This window comes from Saimiri boliviensis, chromosome 17, assembly GCF_048565385.1.
Source record: "Saimiri boliviensis isolate mSaiBol1 chromosome 17, mSaiBol1.pri, whole genome shotgun sequence".
NCBI classification, from domain to species: domain Eukaryota; kingdom Metazoa; phylum Chordata; class Mammalia; order Primates; family Cebidae; genus Saimiri; species Saimiri boliviensis.
Window position 1 is genome coordinate 47,955,391 of NC_133465.1, and position 26,627 is coordinate 47,982,017.

At 46.3% G+C, this 26,627-nt stretch overlaps 1 protein-coding gene and 1 non-coding gene across 7 annotated transcripts in view; both read left to right on the top strand.

Annotated features, from left to right (window-relative positions):
* The window catches only part of ATP6V0A1 (ATPase H+ transporting V0 subunit a1), a 68,258-nt gene that overhangs the window by 34,355 nt on the left and 7,276 nt on the right, over positions 1-26,627 (top strand). For 3 of the 6 annotated variants that reach the window (XM_039476770.2, XM_039476773.2, XM_074388738.1), the window contains exons 11-21: positions 95-245; positions 4,580-4,719; positions 5,584-5,738; positions 6,176-6,266; positions 8,799-8,917; positions 10,884-11,100; positions 11,380-11,487; positions 18,111-18,218; positions 19,618-19,635; positions 25,180-25,297; positions 25,605-25,776. In XM_039476770.2, coding sequence (XP_039332704.1) covers positions 95-245; positions 4,580-4,719; positions 5,584-5,738; positions 6,176-6,266; positions 8,799-8,917; positions 10,884-11,100; positions 11,380-11,487; positions 18,111-18,218; positions 19,618-19,635; positions 25,180-25,297; positions 25,605-25,776 — 1,397 coding nt within the window. Of the gene's footprint in view, positions 1-94; positions 246-4,579; positions 4,720-5,583; positions 5,739-6,175; positions 6,267-8,798; positions 8,918-10,883; positions 11,101-11,379; positions 11,488-13,250; positions 13,326-18,110; positions 18,219-19,617; positions 19,636-25,179; positions 25,298-25,604; positions 25,777-26,627 lie in introns of all 6 variants that reach the window. The other 3 variants (XM_039476771.2, XM_039476774.2, XM_074388739.1) reach the window with 2 other exon arrangements.
* Positions 17,535-17,640, top strand: LOC120366968 (U6 spliceosomal RNA). Its single transcript, XR_005581479.2, has one exon. It is a non-coding gene; the product is annotated as a U6 spliceosomal RNA (small nuclear RNA).

The window sequence follows — 26,627 nt, forward strand, 5'->3', positions numbered from 1 at the left end:
CCATTTGATGAGTTTTGAGAAATATACACCTGTGTAACCACCACTGCAATTAGGAGGATAACCTAATTTTGATATATGTGCTAATGTTTTTTAGGAGCACAGTGGTTCCACTGTACCTTCCATTTTGAACAGGATGCAGACAAACCAGACTCCCCCAACCTATAACAAAACCAACAAGTTTACCTATGGCTTTCAGAACATAGTAGATGCTTATGGAATTGGAACTTACCGAGAGATAAATCCAGGTAAAAGAAAGCTTGTTATCCTTTTTCTCTAGAGTCTTTTTCTTTGTTTGGTTGGCTTGGCTTGTTTTGAGACAGAGTCTCCCTCTGTTGCCCAGGCTGGAGTGCAGCAGCATGATTGTAGTTCACTGCAGTCTCAAACTTTGGGCCTCAAGGGATCCTCCCACTTCAGCCTCCTGAATAGCTAGGACCGCAAGCACACACCACCACACCTGGCTAATTTTTTATTTTTTATTTTATGATTTCTTTTTTGAGACTGGGTCTCATTCTGTTGCCCAGGCTGTAGTGCAGTGGTGCAATCATGGCCCACAGCAGCCTCGACCTCTCAGGCTCAAGTGATCCTCCTGCCTCAACCTCTGGAGTAGCTGGGGACAACAGGCATGTGTGTTACCACACCTGGCTAATTTTTAAAATTTTTTTAGAGATGTTGTTTTCACTATGTTGCCCAGGCTGATAATTTTTAATTTTTTTTAGAGATGAGGTATTGTCATGTTGCCCAAGCTAGTCTTGAACTCCTGGCTCAAGCAAGCCTCCTGCTTCGGCCTCCCCAACTGCTGGGATTACAGGTGTGAGCCACTATGCCCGGCCTTTTTGTTCATTGTTTCTTCTAACGCCTCACTTTAAATGCTGTTGAACAACTGATTTAAAATTAAAGATGTTAATCTGAGCACTTTTAGAGGCTGAGATGCAAGGATTGCTTGAGCCCAGGATTTCAAGATCAGTCTGGGCAACATGGTGGACCCCATCTCTATTAAAAAATAAATAAAACATGTTGACACCTCAGCTCTTGTGTACTTCCTGTGAAGAAGTGCCCATTCTGGCAGGATGTGGTGGCTCATGCCTGTAATCCCAGCACTTTGGGAGGCTGAGGCATGTGGATCACATGAGGTTAGGAGTTCAAGACCAACCTGGCCAACGTGGCGAAACCCCATCTCTACTAAAAATACAAAAATTAGCCGGGCATGATGGCGCACACCTGTAGTCCCAGCTACTCAGGAGGCTGAGGCATGAGAATCACTTGAATCCAGGAGGCGGAGGTTGCAGTGAACCGAGATTGTGCTACTCACTCCAGCCTAGGCAACAGAGTAAGACTGTCTTTAAAAAAAAAAAAGAAAGAGGCCGGGCGCGGTGGCTCAAGCCTGTAATCCCAGCACTTTGGGAGGCCGAGGCGGGTGGATCACGAGGTCGAGAGATCGAGACCATCCTGGTCAACATGGTGAAACCCCGTCTCTACTAAAAATACAAAAAATTAGCTGGGCATGGTGGCACGTGCCTGTAATACCAGCTACTCAGGAGGCTGAGGCAGGAGAATTGCCTGAACCCAGGAGGCGGAGGTTGTGGTGAGCTGAGATCGCGCCATTGCACTCCAGCCTGGGTAACAAGAGCGAAACTCCGTCTCAAAAAAAAAAAAAAAAAAAAGAAAAAAAAGGCGCCCATTTAATGTAAAGAGCAGAATGAGACCCAGGTTTACTCTCAGGTAGGGGTCCTTTACAAATTCATTGGCCGGGAGTGGTGGTTCATGCCTGTATTCCCAACACTTTGGGAGGACAAGATGGGAGAATCACTTGAGGTCAGAAGTTCGAGACCAGCCTGTCCAACATGGTGAAACCCCGTCTCTACTAAAAATACAAAAAAAATTAGCCAGGTGTGGTGGTGTGTGCCTGTAATCCCAGCTACTCAAGAGGCTAAGGCAGGAGAATTGCTTAAATCCAGGAGGCAAAAGGTTGCAGTGAGCCGAAATTATGCCACTGTACTCCAGCCTGGGTGACAGAACAAGACTCTGTCTCAAAAAAAAAAAAAAAAAAAAATTCATCAGACTAGATTTTTTTTTTTTTTTTTTTTTTTTTTTTTGAGATGGAGTTTAGCTCTTGTTACCCAGGCTGGAGTGCAATGGCGCAATTTTGGCTCACCGCAACCTCCGCCTCCTGGGTTCAAACAATTCTCCTGCCTCAGCCTCCTGAGTAGCTGGGATTACAGGCACACGCCACCATACCCAGCTAATTTTTTGTATTTTTAGTAGAGACGGGGTTTCACCATGTTGACCAGGATGGTCTCGATCTCTCGACCTCGTGATCCACCCGCCTCGGCCTCCCAAAGTGCTGGGATTACAGGCTTGAGCCACCGCGCCCAGCCAGACTGGATACTGTTTTTTTGTTGTTTTTTTTTTTTTTTTTTTGTTTTTTTTTTTGAGACAGAGTCTTGGTCTGTTGCCAGGCTGGAGTGCAGTGGCACAATGTCAGCTCAGTGCAACCTCTGCCTCCCGGGTTCAAGCAATTCTCCCGCCTCAGCCTCCTGAGTAGCTGGGACTACAGGCCTGCACCACCATGCCTGGCTAATTTTTTTGGTGTTTTAGTAGAGACGAAGTTTCAACTTGTTGGCCAGAATGGTCTCGATCTCCTGACCTCGTGATCTACCTGCCTTGGCCTCCCAAAGTGCTGGGATTACAGGCGTGAGCCACTGCGCCTGTCCCAGACTGGACCCTTAAATGTGCTCTCACAGCCATAAAACCACCTGGACTTAACTAGCAAATCATTTGCAGGGTCTGTTTGAAGCAAAATGTTTCTTCTAAGATATCTGATATTTTTCAAGGGCTTTTTTTTTTTTTGCTTCCCTGTTCCAAGATTAGACAGAGAAAATGTAGCAAGTATTGGCCATTTTAGGCACAATACAGATTTCTCCTATATTTGGAGAGCTAATTACTAAATCAAGAGTGTGAGTGTGAGGATTCATTTTCAGCTGGAGCTGTACACAATAACTGCTTTGCTCTGGGTTTTCTCTGTCTGTACGTTATCTGATATTTGGCTTTATACTGCTGGGACATGGTTGCTACACAAAGAGAAGACATCTGGCCTGTCCTGGGAGCAGTCCCTCACAAGATAGAAGAGAATCAAAGAACAAATCAGTGTTGCCAGGGTTACACCTTCATTTCCTCTTATTTGTTCTTATTTGTTTAAATGTTATCAGAGCTGCCAGGCACAGTGGCTCATGCCTGTTATCTCTGATACTCAGGAGGCTGAGGTGGGAGGATTGCTCAAGGCCAGGAGTTCAGGAATAGCTTGGGCAAAATTGTGAGATTCCAGCTTTAAAAAAAAATTATTTAAGTTATTAGTAATTAAAAAATTAACTGGGCATGATGGCATATACCTGTTGTCCCAGCTATTTGGGAGGCTGAGGTGGGAGGACAACTTGAGTCCAGGGGTTACAGGCTGCAGTGAGCTATGATAGCACCACTGCACTCCAGCCTGAGTGGCATAGCAAGACCCCATCTCTCTTTTAAAAAAAAGTTATTGGCTGGGTGTGCTGGCTCACACGTGTAATTCCAGCACTTTGGGAGGCCAAGGTGGGCGGTTCACCTGAGTTCAGGAGTTTGAAACCAGCATGGCCAACATGGTGAAACCCCATCTCAAAAAAAAAAAAAAAGGTTATTAATAGTACAGATGTCATTGGTCACTTCGTGAGGGTGTGTTGATTCTGCCATGAAAGATTTTCTCTGAGAGTCCTATCTGTCTGGCAGCTTGGGAATAAGTCACCTTATATTAATCTTAAGAGTATGGGGGCCGGGTGCAGTGGCTCACGCCTGTAATCCCAGCACTTTGGGAGGCCGAGGCAGACAGATAACGAGGTCAAGAGATCAAGACCCTGTCTCACCATGTAAAAAATACACAAATTAGCTGGGTGTGGTGGCACACACCTATAGTCCCAGCTACTCAGGAGGCTGAGGCAGGAGAATCACTTGAACCCAGGAGATGGAGGTTACAGTAAGCTGAGATTGAGCCACTGCACTCCAGCCTGGTGACAGAGCAAGACTCCATCTCAAAAAAAAAAGAGTGTGGAAGTCCAGGTACGGTGGCTCATGCCTGTAATCCTAGCGATTTGGGAGGCCAAGGCAGGTAGATCATGAGGTCAGCAGTTCAACACCAGCCTGACCAACATGGTGAAACCCCATTTCTACTAAAAATATAAAAATTAGCTGGGTGTGGTGGTGGGCACCTGTAATCCCAGCTACTCAGGAGGCTGAGGCAGGAAAATCACTTGAACCTGGGAGGTGGGGGTTGCAATAATCCAAGATTGTGCCAGTGCCCTCCAGCCTGGCTGACAGAGTGAGACTCTGTTAAAAAAAAAAAAAAAAAAAAAAAAGGCCAGGCGTGGTGGCTCATGCCTGTAATCCAAGCACTTTGGAGGCCAAGGCAGGCAGATCACCTGAGGTCGGGAGTTCTGACCAACAGGGCGAAACCCCGTCTTAAAAAAAAAGAAAGAGTATGGAAAAGAATGTGATATTTGTGGAATTGCTATAGTTTTATGTACTTTGTATTTTTCTTTTTTTGGTTTCTTTATAGCTCCATATACGATTATCACTTTCCCTTTTCTATTTGCTGTGATGTTTGGAGACTTTGGTCATGGCATTTTAATGACTCTTTTTGCTGTGTGGATGGTATTGAGGGAGAGTCGGATCCTTTCCCAGAAGAATGAGAATGAGGTAATGTTTAGGTTACATCTGCCTTGAACTGAAATTTTATAATTTCCCAAACATTCATTGTGAATATTAAGATCTGGGCCTGGCGCACTGGCTCACTGCTGTAATGCCAGCAGTTTGGGAGGCCAAGGCAGGCGGATCACGTGGTCAAGAGATAGAGACAATCCTGGCCAACATGGTGAAACCCCAACTCTACTAAAACAGAAAAATTAGCTGGGCATGGTGGCGCACGCCTGTAGTTCCAACTACTTGGGAGGCTGAGGCAGGAGAATTGCTTGAACCAAGAGGCGGAGGTTGCAGTGAGCGAAGATCGCACCACTGCACTCCAGCCTGGTGACAGAGCAAGACTCTGTCTCAAAAAAAAAAAAGAAAAAGAAAATTATGATCTGGAAGTCTTTTATCCATGAATTTATCAAAAGGGAGTAGAGAAGATATGTTCATTTTAACACTAAACTGGACATGTGCTAGCTAGAAGTGGTAGTGTGTGCCTGTAGTCCCAGCAACTTGGAGGCTGAGGCAGGAGAATCACTTGAGCCCAGGAATTTGAGACTAGCCTAGGCAACATAGTGAGACCCTATCTGTAAAAAAATAAAAATCATTTAGGTTGGTGCAAAAGTTATCAAGGTTTTGGCCATCACTTTTAGTGGCCAAAACCTTGATAACTTTTGCACCAATCTAATAAAAAAATAAAGAGGCCACATACTGTGAAAGTGACTGTCTCATTAACATTGTATTTTGGTCTTGTCTTCAAGCTCTCTGAACCAGGATGGGGTATAGTGCCAGAGAAAGGTGCTGGCATATTCTGAATAACGTCACAATGTGAGCTGCAGCAAGTACATTCTCATTACTTCTTTCTTCTGTTCCCAGATGTTTAGCACTGTGTTCAGTGGTCGATACATTATTCTGTTGATGGGTGTGTTCTCCATGTACACTGGCCTCATCTACAATGATTGCTTTTCCAAGTCTCTTAATATCTTTGGGTCATCCTGGAGTGTACGGCCGATGTTTACTTATAATTGGACGTAAGTTGCAGAAGAAGCTAAAATTCAAAGCTTATGCCTTTCACGTTCAGCCCTGATTTTTAAGATAAGTGACAAACTGACACTTCTTTAGGAAGTGGTGACAGTGTCTCCTCATTCATGCTCTGTACTGTGAGGTGCTTTGTAATTTGTCCAGCAAGTGTCAAGGAACTAAGACTAGGAATGATTTTTTGTTTGTTTATTTGAAACTAAAAGCAGATTCTCCAGTTCCCTGCTTGATTGTGTGTTTGTGTGTTTTTCTTTTTATCATTTTGGATCCCTCAATCTCAGCTGCTAGTCTCTCCTCTTTATTTTTCCCCCTTCCATTTTATTGAAGAGGCAAGATACCTATACTAATTTATTTTGGGGTCAATTTCTGGACCCCTGTTGTTTTCTTCTCTTGTTAAAAAATAAATATGACTTTTTCCCTGTCATGGTAGGGAAGAGACGCTTCGAGGGAACCCTGTTCTACAGCTGAACCCAGCCCTCCCTGGAGTGTTTGGTGGACCATACCCTTTTGGCATTGATCCAGTAAGAGGACTTCCTTCCTATATGCTAACCTCAAATTTTTTAACGGTAACCCTGAAGTGAGATAATTAGAGTGAAGATAAATAGTTATGTGGGCTTTCGTTGGACACGGTGGCTCATGCCTGTAATTTTAGCACTTTGGGAAGCTAAGGAGGTTGGATCATCTGAGGTTGGGAGTTCGAGACCAGCCTGGCCAACATAGTGAAACCGTATCTCTACTAAAAATACAAAAATTAGCTGAGTGTGGTGGCACATGCCTGTAGTCCAGCTACCCTGGAGACTGAGGCAGGAGAATCTCTTGAACCCAGGAGGTGGAGGTTGCAGTGAGCAGAGATCACACCACTGCGCTCCAGCCTGGGTGACAGAGCAAGACTCCATCTCAAAACAAACAAACAAAGAAAAATAGTTATGTGGGTTTTCATTGATGTCTTTTTGGGAAACCTTGATGTATGTCTTCAGAGGACTTCTAAGTCATAAGAGACCCAAGGGCCTTGAGGAGCCACATACTTTTCCCTGCACTGCTTATTTCTGATGTGGTTAATAATATTGACTCTGAGGAGATTCATTTTCAAGACTCCTTCCCAGTTCTTAATTTATTTCTGCTTAGTTTTTTTTTTTGTTGTTGTTGTTTTTAGCAGATATTTTAACAAAGCAGAAATATCTTTTTTCTGTGGATTTTAGACTTGCATTCTTATATTTATAAACTTATAAAAACTTATCCCAGAATTAATTTTGTTTTTCAAATACTTAGGCAAATTAAATATGATCAAATCTTTTGTATCGTGTGCTGTAAAAATGGAATGGCAGCAAAAATTTAATACAGGGCACCTGGTTGCTAAGAAGAAGTAAAAATAATACAGGCTTGGTGAGGTGGCTCACACCTGTAATCCCAGCCCTTTGGGATGCAGAGACAGGCAGATCACTTGAGGTTAGGAGTTCAAGACCAGCCTGGCCAACATGGCGAAACTTTATCTCTATTAAAAATACATAAATTGGCTGGGCATGGTAGCATGTGCCTGTAATACAGCTACTTAGGAGGCTGAGGCAGGAGAATTGCTTGAACCCGGGAGGAAGAGATTGCAGTGAGCCCAGATCGTGCCACTGCACTCCAGCCTGGCGGATATAGTGAGACTCCATCTCAAAAAAATAGATGGAATGACAGCACCACAGGGCTACGATTAGCAAAACGTAGACTGTGGGAAAATATTTAAGATAACCCAATTTATTCAAAAGATACTTTGTAAGGAAATAAAAAAGGAAAGATGGAAGGAGAACTTATAGTTTAGAGACTCAAGAGATATATCTACAATCATAATGTATAGGCCGGGTACGGTGGCTCACGCCTGTAATCCCAGCACTTTGGGAGGCCAAGGTGGGCCAATCACTTGAGGTCAGGAATTCCAGACCAGGCTGGGCAGTATAGCAAAACCCCGTGTGGTGGTGCATGCCTGTAGTCCCAGCTACACAGGAGGCTGGGGCAGGAGAGTCGCTTGAACCTGGGAGCTGGAGGTTGCAGTGAGCCAAGATCATGCCACTGCACTCCAGCCATCGCAACAGAGCAAGAGACACTGTCTCAAAAAAAAAAAGTACAGCTGGGCGCGGTGGCTCAAGCCTGTAATCCCAGCACTTTGGGAGGCCGAGGCGGGTGGATCACGAGGTCGGGAGATCAAGACCATCCTGGTCAACATGGTGAAACTTCGTCTCTACTAAAAATACAAAAAATTAGCTGGGCATGGTGGCATGTGCCTGTAATCCCAGCTACTCAGGAGGCTGAGGCAGGAGAATTGCCTGAACCCAGGAAGCGGAGGTTGTGGTGAGCCGAGATTGTGGGCTGGGCGCGGTGGCTCACGCCTGTAATCCCAGCACTTTGGGAGGCCGAGGCGGTTGGATCACGAGGTCAAGGGATCGAGACCATCCTGGTCAACATAGTGAAACCCCGTCTCTACTAAAAATACAAAAAAATAGCTGGGCATGGTGGTGCATGCCTGTAATCCCAGCTACTCAGGAGGCTGAGGCAGGAGAATTGCCTGAACCCAGGAGGTGGAGGTTGCGGTGAGCCGAGATAACGCCATTGCACTCCAGCCTGGGTGACAAGAGTGAAACTCCATCTCAAAAATTAAATAAATAAATAAATAAATAAATAAGCGAAACTTCATCTCAATCAATCAAATAAATCTTCTTTTTTGACATCTATGCTGAAATATTTACAGGTAAAATGACAAGATATCTGGACTTTGCTTCATAATAACATGGAGATGAGTCAGTGGCAATAATCTTGTTTCCCAAGTCCAAAGGTGATAGTAATTTTTGAAGCATTCTCCTCAAAAGCAAGATTAAAAAAAAAAAAAATTCTTGAAGCAGAGTGATAGGTGCATAGGAGTTTGTTAAACCTTTCCATCTGCTTAAGTATCTGTTTAGAATTTTCCATAATAAATAATAATGATTAATAAATAAAAACTGTTCTTTTAAACAGAGGAATATTTTTCCCTTTGAGAATTCTTTATAATGCCTTTTTGTTTTCTCGGATTATGACAGATTTGGAACATTGCTACCAATAAACTGACCTTCTTGAACTCTTTTAAGATGAAGATGTCTGTTATCCTTGGTATCATCCATATGCTGTTTGGAGTCAGCCTGAGCCTATTCAACCACATGTGAGTTGTTCCATTTCTGTCATGAGAATGTGTGTAGTTTAGAGAATGCATTTGCCTAAAGAAATCATGACATCTTTGGGGAGGGATTCGTAACATAGAACCTCATTCTACATTATAGAAGTGCTTTTCTAAAAATTTAATGGTCTGGCTAGGCATGGTGGCTCACGCCTATAATCCCAGCACTTTGGGAGTCCAGGTCGGGTGGATCACCTGAGCTCAGGAGTTCAAAACCAGCCTGGCCAATATGGTGAAACCCCCTCTCTACTAAAAATACAAAAATCAGCTGGGTGTGGTGGCACGTGCCTGTAATCCCAGCTACTTGGGAGGCTGAGGCAAGAGAATCACTTGAACCTGGGAGGCAAAGGATGCAGTGAGCTGAGATGGCGCCACTGCACTCCAGCCTGGGTGACAGAGCAAGACTCCATCTCAAAAAAGAAAATTAAAAAATTTTTAAAAAATTTCAGGCCAGGCACGGTGGCTCAAGCCTGTAATCCCAGCACTTTGGGAGGCCGAGGCGGGTGGATCAAGAAGTCAAGAGATCGAGACCATCCTGGTCAACATTGTGAAACCCCGTCTCTACTAAAGGTGCAAAAAATTAGCTGGGCATGGTGGCACGTGCCTGTAATCCCAGCTACTCCGGAGGCTGAGGCAGGAGAATTGCCTGAACCCAGGAGGTGGAGGTTGCGGTGAGCCGAGATCGCACCATTGCACTCCAGCCTGGGTAACAAGAGCAAAACTCCGTGTCAAAAAAAAAAAAAAAAAAAAATTTCATGATCTGGCCGGGTGCAGTAACTTATACCTATAACCCCATCACTCTGGGAGGCTGAGGTGGCTGGATCACCTGAGGTCACGAATTTGAGACCAGCTGGGCCAAAATGGTGAAACTCCATCTCTACTAAAAATACAAAAAATTAACCAGATGTGGTTGCAGGTACCTGTAATCCTAACTACTCGGGAGGCTAAGGCATGAGAATTGCTTAAACCCAGGAGACAGAGGTTGCAATGAGCCAAGATCACACCACTGCACTGCAGCCTGGGTGAAACTCCATCTCAAAACAAAAAAATTTCATGGTCTTAAATGAGGCTTAATATTAGTTCTTTAACAATTTACTGTTCCAGTAAAGATCCTTGAAAAAAACTTGAGGAATTTTCATCAAAATAAGTTAGTTCTTTTTCTTCCATGATGTGCAACTGACATAAAATTATGAGCTGTGGACCAGGCGCAGTGGCTCATGCCTATAATCCCAGCACTTCGGGAGCCAAGGTGGGAAGATTGCTTGAGCCCGTGAGTTCAAGACAAGCCTGGGTAACCCAAGAGACTCCGTCTCTACAAAAAAAAAAAAAAAAAAAAAAGATGCTGAACTGTGGTCTCAGAATGTAGTAAATTTTTCCATTCTCTTTGTCATGGAGAGAATGGTGGGGATGATATTGGAGCCGTTTAAGGTTCAGAAGTTTGAGGCCTGGCGAAATGGCTCACGCCTGTCATCCTAGCACTTTGGGAGGCCAAGGCAGGCAGATCACCTGAGGTCAGTAGTTTGAGACCAGCCTGGCCAACATAGCAAAACCCCATCTCTACAAAAAATATGAGCTGGGCGTGGTGGCGCACATCTGTAGTCCCAGCTACTCGGGAGGCTGAGGTAAGAGGATCACCTAAGCCCAGGGAGTTTGAGGCTGCAATGAGCCAAGATTGCACCACTATACTGTACTGCAGCCTGGGTCGCAGAATGAGACCCTGTCTCAAAGAAAAAAAAAGCGACAGCAAAACAAAACCAAGGTTCAGAAATTTGACTATGATAGTTAATCTTGCATTGTCTCTGTTGCCTCCAGCTTCTGGTTGCTGCTTCTTAACGTGATAAAGAGAGAATTGAGGGGTTACTAAGTAGAAAAATCTAGTGGATACTCCATTCAGTGCAGGAGTGGCCCTAGGCCTATTTACCCTTAACATTTTTTTCTCTCTCCATTTTAGCTATTTCAAGAAGCCCCTGAATATCTACTTTGGATTTATTCCTGAAATAATCTTCATGACTTCTTTATTTGGCTATTTGGTTATCCTTATTTTTTACAAGTGGACGGCCTATGATGCTCATACATCTGAGAATGCACCAAGCCTTCTGATCCATTTCATAAATATGTTCCTCTTTTCCTACCCAGAGTCTGGTTATTCAATGTTGTATTCTGGACAGGTATGTCAGCACAGAGGCGGGCTGTCTGAGATGATTGTCCTTGATCAGGAAGCCAGATGTTTCTCTGACCCTAAAAAATTTATAACTGCCCTTCTATGAAACAATTCTAGGGCTTTGTTACAAAATGTGCTAATTATTTTGAGAAACTGTCTAGTGTTATTCATAGACCAGTAAGAAAGTACTGTTGGGGGAAATCTGTGCCAGATTTGGAAACTGGAAACTGCATATGTGATCAATAGACTTTATATGATGGACCTTTTCCTTCTTCTTACTCTGCAGAAAGGAATTCAGTGTTTCCTGGTAGTGGTTGCCCTACTGTGTGTACCTTGGATGCTGCTGTTTAAACCACTGGTCCTTCGCCGGCAGTATTTGAGAAGGAAGCATTTGGTAAGTGTATTTCTACTGCTAAAAGTTACTAGACTCTTTATTTTTCAAGATCAAGGCAACTCCCCAGTGGCTATAATTAATTGAGCACAAATCTATATACTCTGTTTTGTTTTTGTTTTTTTTTTTGAGACTGAGTCTCCCTCTGTTGCCCAGGCTGGGGTACAGTGGCACGATCTTGACTCACTGCAACCTCCGCCTCCTGGGTTCAAGCAATTCTGCTGCCTCAGCCTCCCAAGTAGCTGCCACCAGCACACCCAGCTAATTTTTGTATTTTTGGTAAAGATGGGGTTTCACCATGTTGGCCAGGCTGGTATTGAACTCCTGACCTTGTGATCTGCCCACCTCGGCCTCCTAAAGTGCTGGGATTATAGGCATGAGCCACCGCGCCCAGCAACAAATCTGGTATACTCTTAAAATGCATTTGTGGCTGGGTGCGGTGGCTCACAACTGTAATCCCAGCACTTAAGCACTTCAGGAGGCTGAGGTGGGTGGATCACTTGAGGCCAGAAGTTTGAGACCAGCCTGGCCAACATGGTGAAACCCCGTCTTTACTAAAAATACAAAAATTAGCCATTTATGCTGGCTTGCACCTGTAGTCCCAGCTACTTGGGAGGCTGAAGTGGAAGGATCACTTGAACCTGGGAGCTGGAGGTTGCAGTCAGCTGAGATTGTCCCACTGCACTAGAGCCTGGGGGACAAGAGTGAGACTCTGTCTCAAAAACAAACAAAGGGGCCGGGCGCGGTGGCTCAAGCCTGTAATCCCAGCACTTTGGGAGGCCGAGGCGGGTGGATCACGAGGTCGAGAGATCAAGACCAACCTGGTCAACATGGTGAAACCCCGTCTCTACTAAAAATACAAAAAACTAGCTGGGCGTGGTGGCGCGTGCCTGTAATCCCAGCTACTTAGGAGGCTGAGGCAGGAGAATTGCCTGAACCCGGGAGGCGGAGGTTGCGGTGAGCCGAGATCGCGCCATTGCACTCCAGCCTGGGCAACAAGAGTGAAACTCTGTCTCAAAAAAACAAAAACAAAAACAAAAACAAAAACAAAAAAACGTATTTGTCTTATGTCCCAGCACGAGCACTGGGCCTGCCAAGTCAGAGAAATGTATTTGCTGCTCAGACATATCTGGATACAGCTTTGAGTAGCTGGGGTAGAGAGAAGTCACACATTTCTACCTTTCCTGGTCATGCTTTGCTCACGCTGTGCTCAGCAAAATGTAGGCCTGTCTAGATGTAGCATCAGCCAAAGCCAAGCAAGGCTGCCAAGAGCTGCAGACAGGTGAACTCATGTGGTTTGCCTGGGCAACCCACAGGACTGACAATGAGACATTTTCTTTTCAAATGAGACTGTGATATTTTCATTGACCAAAACATCAGGGAAAAAGATTTTATTTAAAGCTTGTTGATTTTTTTTTTTTAAGCAGCATACATACATGTGTTTACTTAATGTCTGTGTGTATATGAATTACACACACACACACACACACAGTTAAATTTGCCAGATGTTCAGTATCATGCGTAATTTCTGGCTATCCAATAACACTTACTTTACACTGCCTGAGAAAATCCAAATGATATTGTTGCATGACTCTTAAACAGCTGTTAGATGATGACTCCTATTGGAGAGCAGCTGAGTTACAAGACCCTCCTTCTCCCTTTTCTGACCATCTTCATCCTTCCATGTACCCTCCATTCGTCTCCCCCTTCACTCCCTCCCTCTTCTGTTTCCTTTCCCCTTCTTCTTTTCTTCCATTCACTATCAGGAAGGGCAACCTGTGGAGGCCCCAGTCAGCCCAACCCCGAGCCAACAGGGACTAGAGGCAGCAGCGGCTGCAACAGTGAGTGAATTAAAACCAACAAACCATCACATTTCGTTTAAAGAGGTGGCAAACAGTACAGCAGGATTCTTTTTAACTATATTGAGAGCATGGGACATGTGTGCTCTTGGGAAATATGTCCTTGTTACTCAGTGAGACGATGACAAGAGATTTCCACCTCTTAAGAATAGATTCTGGCATCATCTTTAGCATTGGTCTACTAAGTTTCTGTTCGAATATGTAAGTACAGGCATGTCCATGGGAACACAGTGGCTGTTGTACCCTCACTGAGTCTCGTCATCTTAATCCAAGATGGCGGCTCTTGGACTTACCCACTTTCATGTCTGTTTTGTGACCATGTATTGGATGATTTTTCAGCATAGAAGGAGAATATCTCTGTGATTCTTGAATTGATTTTTCTGCACTTTAGCGTTCTACTTTAGAGTGATGCTTGGACATTTGATCTTTTTTAGTAGTAACTTACCTTCTTTTTTAAAAGTGAAAGTTTATACATGTTTACTTTTTTGTGAGAGACTCAGAAGACCTCATATGTCCTCAGCTGTCCCATTGAGACCTCCACTCTCTGATGTGTCCTGTGTACTATCATCGGGTGTCATAATCAAAGTGATCTGTCATGATCCTTCCCTCTTCTGAAACTAATTCAAGATTCAGTAACAGCACTTGGAATATTTGTCCTTAAAAACATCTTTTAACCAAAATCTTATAAGGCACAAATACCATAAGTTATGAATGAATCTGTAAAAGGCTCACCATTAGTGATTACTTATTACTTCTATGTGCTAGCAGCATATGCTCCTTTAAATAAAATGAAAGATTTAGATGGATTACCATTTCCTTCATTAAGTGTTTCTGATCATTTTAAACTTGGAAAACTTCTTATGGTCATCCTTCTGGAACTAGTCTAACAGGGATGAAATTTTGGGTCAGAAAAAATTTTAATCTTGCTGTTTACAATATATTTTTAAGTAGGGACTTCCCTATGAGAAATTTTAAAATCTTTAGAACTCATACTACCTATTGTCGACATCTTTTCCACATACTCTTCTTTCTGCTAGTCTTAGCCTACATAAGATGTACTTCTGAGAAGATCTTAATGCTTTTAAGTCTGGCAACCTCTTCTGTGATAAATTCCAAGTTAAAAGCCCCTGTCTGAAAATCTTGCACATTTATAGGGTCTTCTTATCCCACTGATTCTTTAGCCAAACATCGGTTTCTGGAGAGCAGCCTAAAGGCATCAGGATGATCATTCTACAAGAAAGACTCTGGATTTTTGACCCCAGAGGGCTGAGGATATGACCAGTGATCTGGTTTTGTTCTGTTCTTTGTCCCCTTGGTTGTCTGTGAGTGAAATATCACAGTTTAATTTTTATTTTCTTTTTTCTGCTGACATGTGTCTCTCATCCTCCTTCCTGTAACTCTCATTCCTGTGTTCTGAAGGGATCCTTGTTAGTGTGTGGCTGGGAGAGTTAACCTGTCTGCCCCTCAGTTTATCTGCTAGTTGGAGAAAGCTTCAGAAATGGCCTTCTACTTTGGGAGCCCTGAACCTTGAAGCCTTCCTCCTGTATCCCATAACCCAGCCCAGGATATGCAGGACTTCCCTCCTGTGCCCTTCGCTGCGTTTTCCATCTACCTTCGGAGGGTTACCAGGTGGAATATGTGCATGGCCTGGAGGTGTCCAGGCTCCAGTAGCTCACAAGTCTGACTGCACCTCAGAGTTACCTGGCAGACTTTGAATTTGTTTCCTAGGGTATTAAAACAAGTAAGTGGAAAAAGAAATAAAAGTGGCCCATAATTTCATGGCCCTGACAATCCCCTACTGACATAAAAATAAATAAATAAATAAATAAAGCAGTAGGTGCACTTGGCTAGAGAATGCGTATAGTACTAACTAGGAAGAAAACCTCCCGCCCCCACACCCTTTCCAGGGGGCATTGTTAACAGGTAGGGGGCTTCCCTCTTGACAGATACCTGCCCATCGTCTATTGATAGATGTGTGTGCGCTCTATGCTTGTCCAGAAAGACACATGATGAATTGTGTTTTAAAACTGTGGCACTCTTCTGCCTCTCTATTACATTCTTTAAAAGTTAGTGTATCTTGAAGATTGTTCACAACGATAATCACTCTTTTTTATAGTAGCCTACTATTCCATAGGCTATTCCATTGGATACGCCAAAGTCATTCTCTCTTTGATGGATGTGTTGGCCGTTCCAGTTCTTCGCTGTTAAAAACAACAGTGCAGGAATATCCTTGTTCTTTTTCTTTTTTGAGAAAGAGTCTCTGTCGCCCAAGCTGGAGTACAGTGGCACAATCTCAGCTCACTGCAACCTCCACCTCCGGGTTTCAGTGATTCTCCTGCCTCAGGCTCCAGAGTAGCTGGGATTACAGGCGCCCACCACCACACCTTACTAATTTTTTTTTTTTTTTTTTTTGGAGATAGAGTTTCACTCTTATTGCCCAGACTGTAGTGTAGTGGTGTGATCTCGGCTCACTGCAACCTCCGCTTCCCAGGTTGAAGCGATTCTCCTGCCTCAGTCTCCCTAGTAGCTGGGACTACAGGCACCTACCACCACGCCCGGCTAATTTTTGTATTTTTAGTAGAGTCAAGGTTTCACCATTTGGCCAGGCTGGTTTCAAATTCCTAACCATGTGATCCATCCACCTCGGCCTCCCAAAGTGCTGGGATTACAGGCATGAACCACCCTACCCGGCTCTAATTTTTGTATTTTTAGTAGAGACCGGGTTTTGCCATGTTGGCCAGGCTGGTCATGAACTTTTGACCTCAGGTGATTCGCCTGACTCAGCTTCCCAAAATGCTGGGATAACAAGCATAAGCTGCCACGCCCAGCCCCTTGTCCATATATCTTACCAAAGTTTTGCAGGCCTATATGTTCCAGCAGTGGGATTGCTAAATCTCAAAGTGTTCATGCATTTTAAATTTTGATAAACCCTTCATGATGATGATACAATTTGTACTTGGGAAAATATTTTTAAAATACAGATTTATTGGGCCCCACCCCAATTTCTGGGAGTAGTGTTTGAGGATTTCTATTTAAAATGCAGCTTTTGGTGTGATTCTAATGCAGCTGGTTCTATCCCAGCTATTAAATTTATAATTTCTGGGAGTAGTATTTGAGGATTTCTATTTAAAATGCAGCTTTTGGTGTGATTCTAATGCAGCTGGTTCTCTGACCAGCGTGTAAGAACCACTGCTAGAGGAGGAGGGAGGATTTGTACAAACACGGTCTGAGCTGGGCATTGAACTGTAAGGAGAGCTGTGGCAAAAAGTGCACACCAGAAGGTGGAGCTGAGGATGAGGAGCGCAGGGCAGCTGCGCAGGCCTCCTGCTCACCACTCGTACTGCTGCCTGAAGGCCAGGTTGCAGGAGAGCTGCCCTCGAGCTCTTGCCTTATTTGGCCCTCTGGATAGAAACCATATGAAGTGACTCTGGGGGCTGCTGTTTAAATTCCTTTTCATGCCATGGTAGGTTAGCACTAATTGGGATCTGTGAGACTTAACCCATTTCTCCTTGATTTTTGTTCCCAAAGACTTTTTTTGCCTTGGGTTTGGAAAAACTCAAGATTTTTTAAAACAGTTGACTTTTAAATTCCAGTTTTGGCGACTCTACCAAAGACTGTACCTGTGAACTCAGAAGAAGCAAATACCCCATCAGGATCTGCCCACATGCCTATGGAATCATTGTTTTAACATTCCAGAGCCCTGGACTGAAGGAAAGGAGCCCCCTCCTTTTTTAAAACTCAGTACTTTCTAGCCACAAGTGAATGTACATTAAGCTTTTTTTTCTTCTGTGACCTTGGAAGGTCTTTGTTGTTTCTGGGCAGAGACATGGTAAATTTCTGGAAGAGGTTGCTGGAATTCTTTTTTTTTTTTTTGAGACAGTTTCGCTCTTGTTACCCAGGCTGGAGTGCAATGGTGCGATCTCGGCTCACCGCAACCTCTGCCTCCTGGGTTCAAGCAATTCTCCTGCCTCAGCCTCCTGAGTAGCTGGGATTACAGGCACGTGCCACCATGCCCAGCTAATGTTTTGTATTTTTAGTAGAGACGGGGTTTCACTATGTTGACCAGTATGGTCTCGATCTCTTGACCTCGTGATCCATCCGCCTCGGCCTCCCAAAGTGCTGGGATTACAGGCGTGAGCCACCGGGCCCGGCTGCTGGCATTCTTAGACTCCTGTTAAAAACTTATCAGACGTGCTCACTTCGGCAGCACATATACTAAAATTGGAACGATACAGAGAAGATTAGCATGGCCCTGCACAAGGATGGCACAAAAATTCGTGAAGCGTTCCATATTTAAAAAAAAACAAAAAACTCATCAGACTAGGGTACAGTCACCCTGTCATTTGGCCCCCCTTCCTCTTCGAAAGTCTAATTATTAGTTCCAGAAAGCTTAGGCCCTTGCGGACTTTACAGATAGAGCTGCACTTGATATGAGAAGCTGTTCATAGCAAGGTTTTCATTAAAGCGGGGTTCTCAATTAGCGTTGACCCAGGTGAGGCTAGTGCCTCTCGGCATAGCAGACAGAACTGCCTCCTTCCTCTGAAGCAGTGTAAGGTGGTAATTGTAGGTTGGGCTGAGGCTGGGGAGGTGGTGGTTGGGGTGGAACACTTGTTTGATTTTACTTAGCTGTTCATTCAGTGGGTTTTGTTTTTGTTCTTAGACCATATGCTTTTCTAAGGTTTGTGTTACTAACCATCGCCCTTCCCACCTCACAGAATGTCATATTAAAGCCCAGGCAAATTCTACTCTTTCTGTTCATCTGTGTAGGGAACTCTCAACTTTGGTGGGATCAGGGTGGGCAACGGACCGACAGAGGAGGATGCTGAGATTATTCAGCATGACCAGCTCTCCACCCACTCAGAGGACGCAGACGAGGTAAGATCTTGTGGTGTGGGCTTCCTCTCCTTCCACCTCAGTCAACCCTGGTCTTGTGTACCTAGGAAGCCTCACTCTAGTCTTCTCCTTGAAAAATAAAAATACTAATTAACAGCCTGCCTTCTGGACCTCTTAGGGCACCACAGCTTTTTACAGTGGGCCCTGCCCTAAGCTCCAGCTATTGCCCTCAGAGCCTGCAGTAGTTTTGCTCCTGTCTTGAATTCCAGGCTTTTCCTGCAGTGCTCTGTATGCAGGTCTCCATTACTGACTGCTCTCTTGCCTGAGGCAGAGCAGGCCTCAGCATCCCAGCTCTTACGACCTGAACCACAGGTCACTAAGCACAGCTTCTTCATCTGTTGACCCTTCCAAGGATTATTCCAGTACGTTACTGACCAGCTGTAATCACTGGTACTTTCGAAGTCCTAGCCCACTGATGTGTTCTTGCTGCAGATACTTTGTTTGAGCCTTTTTGGTATCATTTGCCTACCTTTTACAGGGAGAGAGAGAATTAGGCCAAGCTAGACTTTTTCTTAAGATACCGCCTCCAAACCTACACTCCTTGCCTGACCCCTTGTAGCGCAAAGCCTCTGCAATCAACTATGAAAGCTCATCTACTCATTATGTTCTTTTTAAAGCAAGTAGAATAGGAGTTGAGGACACCAGTTGGACTTCTCAGTCTGTCTGACCACTTTCACTCTATATGATTTTTTTAAAAAGAGGCCGGGCACGGTGGCTCACGCCTGTAATCCTAGCACTTTGGGAGGCCGAGGTGGGTGGATCACCTGAGGTCAGGAGTTCAAGACCAGCCTGGCCGTCATGGTGAAACCCCATCTTCATTTAAAAAAAAAGAAAAAGAAATAAATAAAAATAAAATAAAAAAGAAAAAGGGTTAGGGATGCCTTTAAAAAATATGTATCTTGGCTGGGCGCAGTGGCTCAGGCCTGTAATCCCAGCACTTTGGGAGACCAGGGTGGGCAGATAACGAGGTCAGGAGAGTTCAAGACCAGACTGGCCAACATCTCCTATCTCTACTAAAAAACAGAAAAATTAGCTGGGCATGGTGGCTCGTGCCTGTACTTGGGAGGCTGATGTAGGAGAATTGCTTGAACCTGGACCCTGGAGGCAGAGATTGCAGTGAGCCAAGATCGCGCCATTGCACTCCAGCCTGGGCTACAGAGTGATACTCCATCTCAAAAAACAACAACAACAAAACGTGTTTTAATGCTCTGAATTCCTGCTGATTTCACTTTATGTGTATGCTGAAGAGGCCTGCCTCGAATGTGCTAGCCCACTTAACATGGACAGCCCTCCCCAAGAAGCATTCAGTAGCCTTGTGCTCCTAACTTGTGACCTTGTGTGTGGCGTGGCTCCCCACTAAGTGTAAATTTGTGTTTTCAAGCCTACCGAGGACGAAGTGGTAAGATGAAAGCTGGCATTGCCTTCGTGTTTATCTGGGCTTCTCTTTTCCCATCCTTGTGATCACTCTGCTGACCCTGCCTCACCCTGGGGCCACACACGTGACTCCTGTGCATCCTGCATCTCACTAGCCATTTCTAACCAGTTCGTGAACCTGTGTTCTAAAAAGCTCATCTCCATTCATTGCATCTCATGTCGGTCACCTCTGTCTTTGTTTCATTGACTTTGCTGATCTAATACCTCTGAGAATGGCTTTGAAAGGAGCTGCAAGTAATGTCTGCCCTGGCATTCTTGAAGTGACTCCTCTTGGGGGTTAAGGCCCGTTGGCCTCTGCCTTCCTCTCCTGTGATGTGGGTGCTCTCCCAACCACCGGGAGTAGCCGTTTCCGCCCTGCTCCTCCGAGTGCTTGTGATCAAAGCTTACCCTTCCTCCCTGTCTGAGATGTAGCCAGCCTCTTCCTGCTCCCCTCCTCAGCTTGGTGTTGCTTCAACTTAGGAGCGCTGGACCCTTCTCTGGGTCAGCTCTACCTCCATGTGACCCAGGTGAGAGGGAGACAGTTTTCAAAAGGAGGCTTTGCCTTCCAGATGCATCCCAAAGGAAATAAACCATCTATGTGAAAGGAGTTCCTATTACATCAACCACACATAGAGAATAACAGAGCCTGGAAAGCAAGATGGCTAAAGGTTCAGGCCACATCTCGAGTAGAGGGCCCTCTGGCTCAGCAGTAATTCCCTTAGCAACACACACTCTTTAAACTGGGTTTTTTAAAGGCCTTGCTGCACTGTTTGCATCTTCCCCCAACACTTTTCTCTAAAATGCCTAGACTCACGAACTGTACCTTTCCCTTCCTGACTCTCTGGCCCTCTCTAGCGGGGCAGTGGGATGGGAATGGGAAAGACTTGGCTGTTCTGTGTAAACACAGGCAGGGTCTGGTCTTCCTGAAGTCTGGAGAGGCTCCTTTGCTGGCATCAAGGAGTGTCTGTGTTGCTGGACTGCTTATCTATGCAGTCCCTGACTGAGCTACCTGGCGGGATGGGTGGGCACGCTCCATGTTAGTGAGGAGCCCAACCTTCTCCTAGGCTCACTACCTTCAACAGCACTGCTTTTGAAATGTCTTCCTAGCCGAGCACCCGCGTTGGCAGGATGATCTGACCAACTGTTGTATACCAGTGTTCTCATTTGTAGCCATGCCCCAGGAGATTGGACATCCAACAACATAGACTAATTCAGCCTCTGCAGTTTCTGGCCACCCAGTTCACTCAGGGATTCAGCTACCCTTGGCTACCCAAGTAGTCTAAACATTGTATCTTTATCAGGCACGTACACAGTCTGGTTCTCTACAGCCAAATTTGGATACCGGCGACAGTTATCTAACAATTTTAAACAAAACAGATTCCTAGAAAAAAGTTCAGCCTCCTTGTAGAACTTCCCCATTTTGCTTGGCTGTGAAATGTATTTGTCCCATGCAGGCCCTCGCTCCAGCTCAGTGGAAGCATTAGCACCTCTCCCTAGTGGAGACTCAGTCCAGCTGTAAACCAGAGTCAGGCCAGCTGGTTGTCTGGGAAATAGGACCACTGAGCAAGTCAGCAAGGGTCACTGGCACCTCTCCCTGCTGTCTGCTCAGCAGGTGCATTCATGCCACCCATCCATACACTCATTCACCCTCTATGTGTCCAGCACTATGTTCAGTGCTGCAAAAACAGAGAAGAAAAACATAGTTGTTGCCTTCAAGGACCGCCCAAATTGCGGAGACAGTCTGAGTGACAGGTGCTGTGATAGAAGTGTGCCGGGGATGCTCTAGGAGTACAGAAGGAGGGCAGCTGACCAACACTGGGGTGGGGGTGGAAGAGGAGCCCCTGGAAGGATTCCCTAAGAAAGTTAACTTACTCCGGTCAAGCAGGAGGCCCTGTAGGAGGAAGGGTACAGACCCACCAGCATATGCAGCTTCACAGAGGCAAAAGACCTGCAGGCCCATCACGTGTTGGGGACTAGCAAGTATTCAGCTTGGCTGGAGCAGAGACAGGCGTGGGGAACTTGGGACAGGTGAGACTGGAAGTTGGTAGAAACCAGCTGTAGTAGCTTTTGCCTCATTCGGATAGCAAGGAGCCACCCGAGAGAGGGCAGTGAAGCTGGTGGTGACACAGCCCCGGTGCATTGAGGAAATACTCCCAGTGACCATGTAGGGTATATTGGGTTGGAGAGGGGCACAGTCAGGAGGCATGGACTCCACCTCATCTGATGTGATTCAGGACAGAATAGGGAGCCTAAAGTGAAGTAAGGTTGAGTTGGAAAGGAAGGAACCAATATGAGATAGTAAAAAAGTAAAACATATAGGTCCCAGTGCCTTAATAAAGGTAAGGAGTAAGAGAAGGTTTGAGATTGACTGCCAGAGGATAGCAGTTTGTTGAGCATGGAGAGCCTGTGGTTCTCCAGGAGAAGGAGTATAGCTTGCTGGACATAGGCAAGGCAGAGATGGAGAGATTGGGAGTCACTTCTAGGGGTGGCCCTTGAAGCCCTGAATGGCAGTCCCACAAGAAAGCTTCAAGGGCTGAGGCTGAAACTCCAGAGAATATCCACGTTTAAGGAAGAACCGTGGCTGTGTGCAGTGGCTCATGCCTGTAATCCCAGCACTTTGGGAGGCCAAGGCGGGTGGATCGCTTGAGCCCAGTAGTTTGAGACCAGCCTGGCCAACATGGTGAAACCTGTCTCTACTAAAAATACAAAAATTAGCCAGGCGGTAGTGGCACATGTCTGTAATCCTAGCTACTTGGGAGACTGAGGGAGAAGAATCGCTTAATTCTCCTGGGAGGCAGAGATTGCGGTGAGCTGAGATTGTGCTACTGCACTGCAGTCTGGGTGACAGAGTGAGACCCTGTCTCAAAAAAGAAAAAAAAAAAAAAAAAAAAAAAAGGAAGAGCCTTGATGGAGACTAAAAAGAACTGTCCAGAGAGGTAGGAAAACCAAGGGGAAGCAGGTGTTTAAAGAAGGAGGAAGTGGCCAGGTGTGGTAGCTCATGTCTGTAATCCCAGCACTTTAGGAGGCCGAGGTGGGTGGATCACCTGAGGTCAGGAATTCAAGGCCAGCCTGGCTAAACATAGAGAAACCCCATCTCTACTAAAAATACAAAAATTAGCCGGACATAGTGGCATGCGCCTGTAGTCCCAACTACTTGAGAGGCTGAGGCAGGAGAATCACTTAAACCCAGGAGGTGGAGGTTGCGGTGAGCCAGGTTAGCACCACTGCACTCCAGCCTCGGAGACAGAGTAAGACTCTATCTAAAAAAGCCGGGCGCGGTGGCTCAAGCCTGTAATCCCAGCACTTTGGGAGGCCGAGGCGGGTGGATCACAAGGTCAAGAGATTGAGACCATCCTGGTCAACATGGTGAAACCCCGTCTCTACTAAAGATACTAAAAATTAGCTGGGCATGGTGGCGCGTGCCTGTAATCCCAACTACTCAGGAGGCTGAGGCAGAAGAATTGCCTGAACCCAGGAGGCGGAGGTTGCGGTGAGCCGAGATCGCGCCATTGCACTCCAGCCTGGGTAACAAGAGTGAAACTCCGTCTCAAAAAAAAAAAAAAAAAATGGAAGAGGCCATAGTGACAGACACTGAAAGGGCACGAACAAGGACACAGAACATCTGTTAGATGTAATAACAAGGTGACCTTGCTAAGTAGAGTCATTTTGTGGAGGAGTGAAGGTGGAAACCAGGGTGCAGTAGGGTGAGGACTGGCTGGGAAGGGAGGAAACTGAGGCAGAGGATGTGGACAGGGACCCTGCAGCAATTCATGGTCAGTCATAGCTGACTCATACTGCGCGTATGCTGAGTGGCAGACTCAGAAGTGCTGGGCTGGATTTCTAACCCAATCCTCGCCTCTCCTAAGAACACCTGCAGGAAGCTGGGAATGAAGGAGAGAAGGCAAGGGTAAGGCCTGGAAGCGAGGCTTCTCTCCTGTCCTGTACTTTTTTCAATGGGAGAAACTGGAGATGGAATGAAAACACTGAAAGGGGTTGGCCTAAGGGAGTCCCGCAGTCACTGCCTCTAGCACATAGGACTAGATATCAGCACTCCTGGGAGCCATGGACTGTTTCCTCTCAGTGTGGGCTCTCGGGCGGCAGCCAGCAGAGGTAGAAAAGAGCTCTTAACCACAGTGTGGGGATTTAGGGAACTCGGGGAACCAGGCTTACCCTAGTTTTCAGAGGAAGGAAGCTTGGAGAGCCTGTTCCAGAAGGAAAGCTCAGAAATAGGCTAGGTGTCCGAAGAAGTGAGGGAAAAGCAGACGTTTGCCCAGAGGTAGCATGGTAGAGCCAGCCCCCTCCCTGCTGGCTACACCCCTGTGGCCTGGGCTGTTGTGGCTTTACCAGTCAAGCCACTTTGTCCTGTCCCCATGTTCTCGTGACTTCCCAAGGCATTTCTGGTGTCCTTTGGGAGTGGAATCACGTGGGTTTTGAAAGAAACTTCGGTGAAAAAATAGACCCTGACCTGAGGGCATGGGCTGATGGGGAGGCCACCGAGCCGGCAGGAGTGTCTGAAAGCTCAGAGGATTCTGGTCTGGGCTGTGTGGGGAGCCCTGTAAGGGAGTGCCTCCTGGTCTTTGGTCAGCTTGACAGTGTGAGAGGCCCAGGGAAAGTACCTGGGGCTTCCAGAATGTACCAAATTCAGAAGCCCGCGTTCACCACGGACTGTGCTTGAAGCAGTCCTAAAAGTATACTCCCTAGAGCTTGTTCCAGCCCATTCCGTTATTCTGAAAATAATTCTTGGTATTGAAAATTGGGAGAAAGGGAGCTTGAGGAAAACAAAAACAAGAAACTGGTGACGTGCTGTCTGCCCTTAACCCATGTGGAAATCCACAAACTTTGTCAGGATTTCCCTGTGCATGGTGGTGAAATCACGTAGGGAAAAAAAATTCACCATGTAATCTCTTTAGAAGTCACGAAAGAAAAAGGACGTTATTTTGCTCCCAAAAGGCTGTAGAAAGAGTAAGTACAGTGGCTGTAGAGGCCTATTCTCCTCAAGGCAGTGCACGGGTTGAGCGCCCATCTCCTGAAGCACAGTCTGGGGAAAATCTCTTCCTGCCCTCCATCGGTTATTCTGAGCAGGGATGCTTTCCTCGATAGCCTAGAGGGTGAGAATCAGCTAGGCCAGGCTTCCGCAGGTCCTTAGGGTCCCACACGCAGTCACTTTCCAAAATGGAGTGCTGTCAAATCAGCACACACTCCCCTGTTGAGCACAGAGCCCAAGAGGGAGAAAAACAAATGTGTTGAAAAGAGTCTTACTAAGATGTAGTTCTTAAAATGTAGAGTATTGAGGGGAATGGAGATGTCCCAGGTGAGGGCTAAGCCAGCCAGGATTTCTGGGGAAGGCATTGGCGAAATCACCACCTGAGCTTCACTGGGTGCTTCTGGCCGCTCCACAGTTGAGGTGCCAACCATGGGAAGTGCAGTCCCCTGCCCTGGCCCAGGTTTAAGGTGCCAAGTAGCCACAACTCAGAATGCCTGCACATTCCTCTCCTAGCCTTATATCTTCTCTGGTTTCTCCCCATGACAGTTTGACTTTGGGGACACCATGGTCCACCAGGCCATCCACACCATCGAGTACTGCCTGGGCTGCATCTCCAACACTGCCTCCTACCTGCGGCTCTGGGCCCTCAGCCTCGCTCACGCGCGTGAGTACCCCTCTCCAGGCTCCAGAACTCTGGTTTCCCCTCTGTGGGTGCACTCTCAGCTCGGGGGCTAAAGTAGAATGGAAATTACATGAAGGCTCTGGAATTATGCAGGTTCCTGAACCCAAGGAGAATGAGTACAGATAGGAGGCTCGCCACTTGTGCCAGGTTAGCTCTGCACAGCGGTCCCACTAAGGCAGTGGGAGGCCAGCGTCCAGGGAACCCTGGGGGGGGGGTAGCAGAGCAAAATTCATGACCCACAGCCACCTCTCGCCAAACCGCATTGGATTTTGTGTCTCCCATTCCCCAGAGCTGTCTGAGGTGCTTTGGACCATGGTGATCCACATCGGCCTGAGCGTGAAGAGCTTGGCGGGAGGTTTGGCGCTGTTCTTCATCTTCGCCGCCTTTGCCACCCTGACCGTGGCCATCCTCCTGATCATGGAGGGCCTCTCGGCCTTTCTCCACGCACTGCGCTTACACTGGTGAGGGGCAGTGAGGCAGGGCGGGCATGGGGGTTGATGCGTCCTTAGCTGCGGTGAGAGGGCAGCATTCCTCCCACACAGCTGTGCAGCTCTGTGCAGGAACATGAGCTGGCCTGTACTAGCTTCACCCCAGGACACCCCAGCGCCAGCTTTGCCACTGAGTGTCAGAAAACGGCCACAGAAAAGCACAGCTCAGCCTTTCCTAGACTCTAGGGAGAGGTCGCTGGTGAGTGGTGCCAGGTCCCGCTCCCTGCCTTTAGCTGTCCCCACTGCTCCTGATTTTGGCTTAGAAGGGCTGCTGGGGTCTTAGAGTTTCTGGTTTTCTCTCTGGCGCATAACTCTCCTGTCTTTAGAACAGTGGAAGCAGCTCTGAAATGGATGTTAAGTGCAGGAAAGACCAGAGCACCCTGCACCCCAGCTTTGTCCTCCATGTTCTGTCATTGCGCCAGGCGGCATTGAGTTGGACCCCTGGCAGCTCCATTGTGGGCCAGGGGGATTCCTGGCTCCATAGGATGGAGGTCGGTACATGCACGCAGCTTCTTCAGAAGGGCAGGTTTGGGGTGGTTCTGTTTGTTTTCTTTAATGAAGCTGTGAATCTTAATGGCTGTGTGTGGAGAGAGCATGAGTTCAGCCTCTGGGACTGGGAGAGCGGGGGTGTGGTTGAGGCTATGACCACCTCAAACCAGGGTTGCCAGATTTAGCATATAAAAATACAGTGTGGCCAGGTGTGGTGGCTCACACCTGTAATCCTAGCACTTTGGGAGGCTGAGGCAGGTGAATCATCTGAGATCAGCAATTCAAGATCAGCCTGGCCAACATGGTGAAACCCTGTCTCTACTAAAAATACAAAA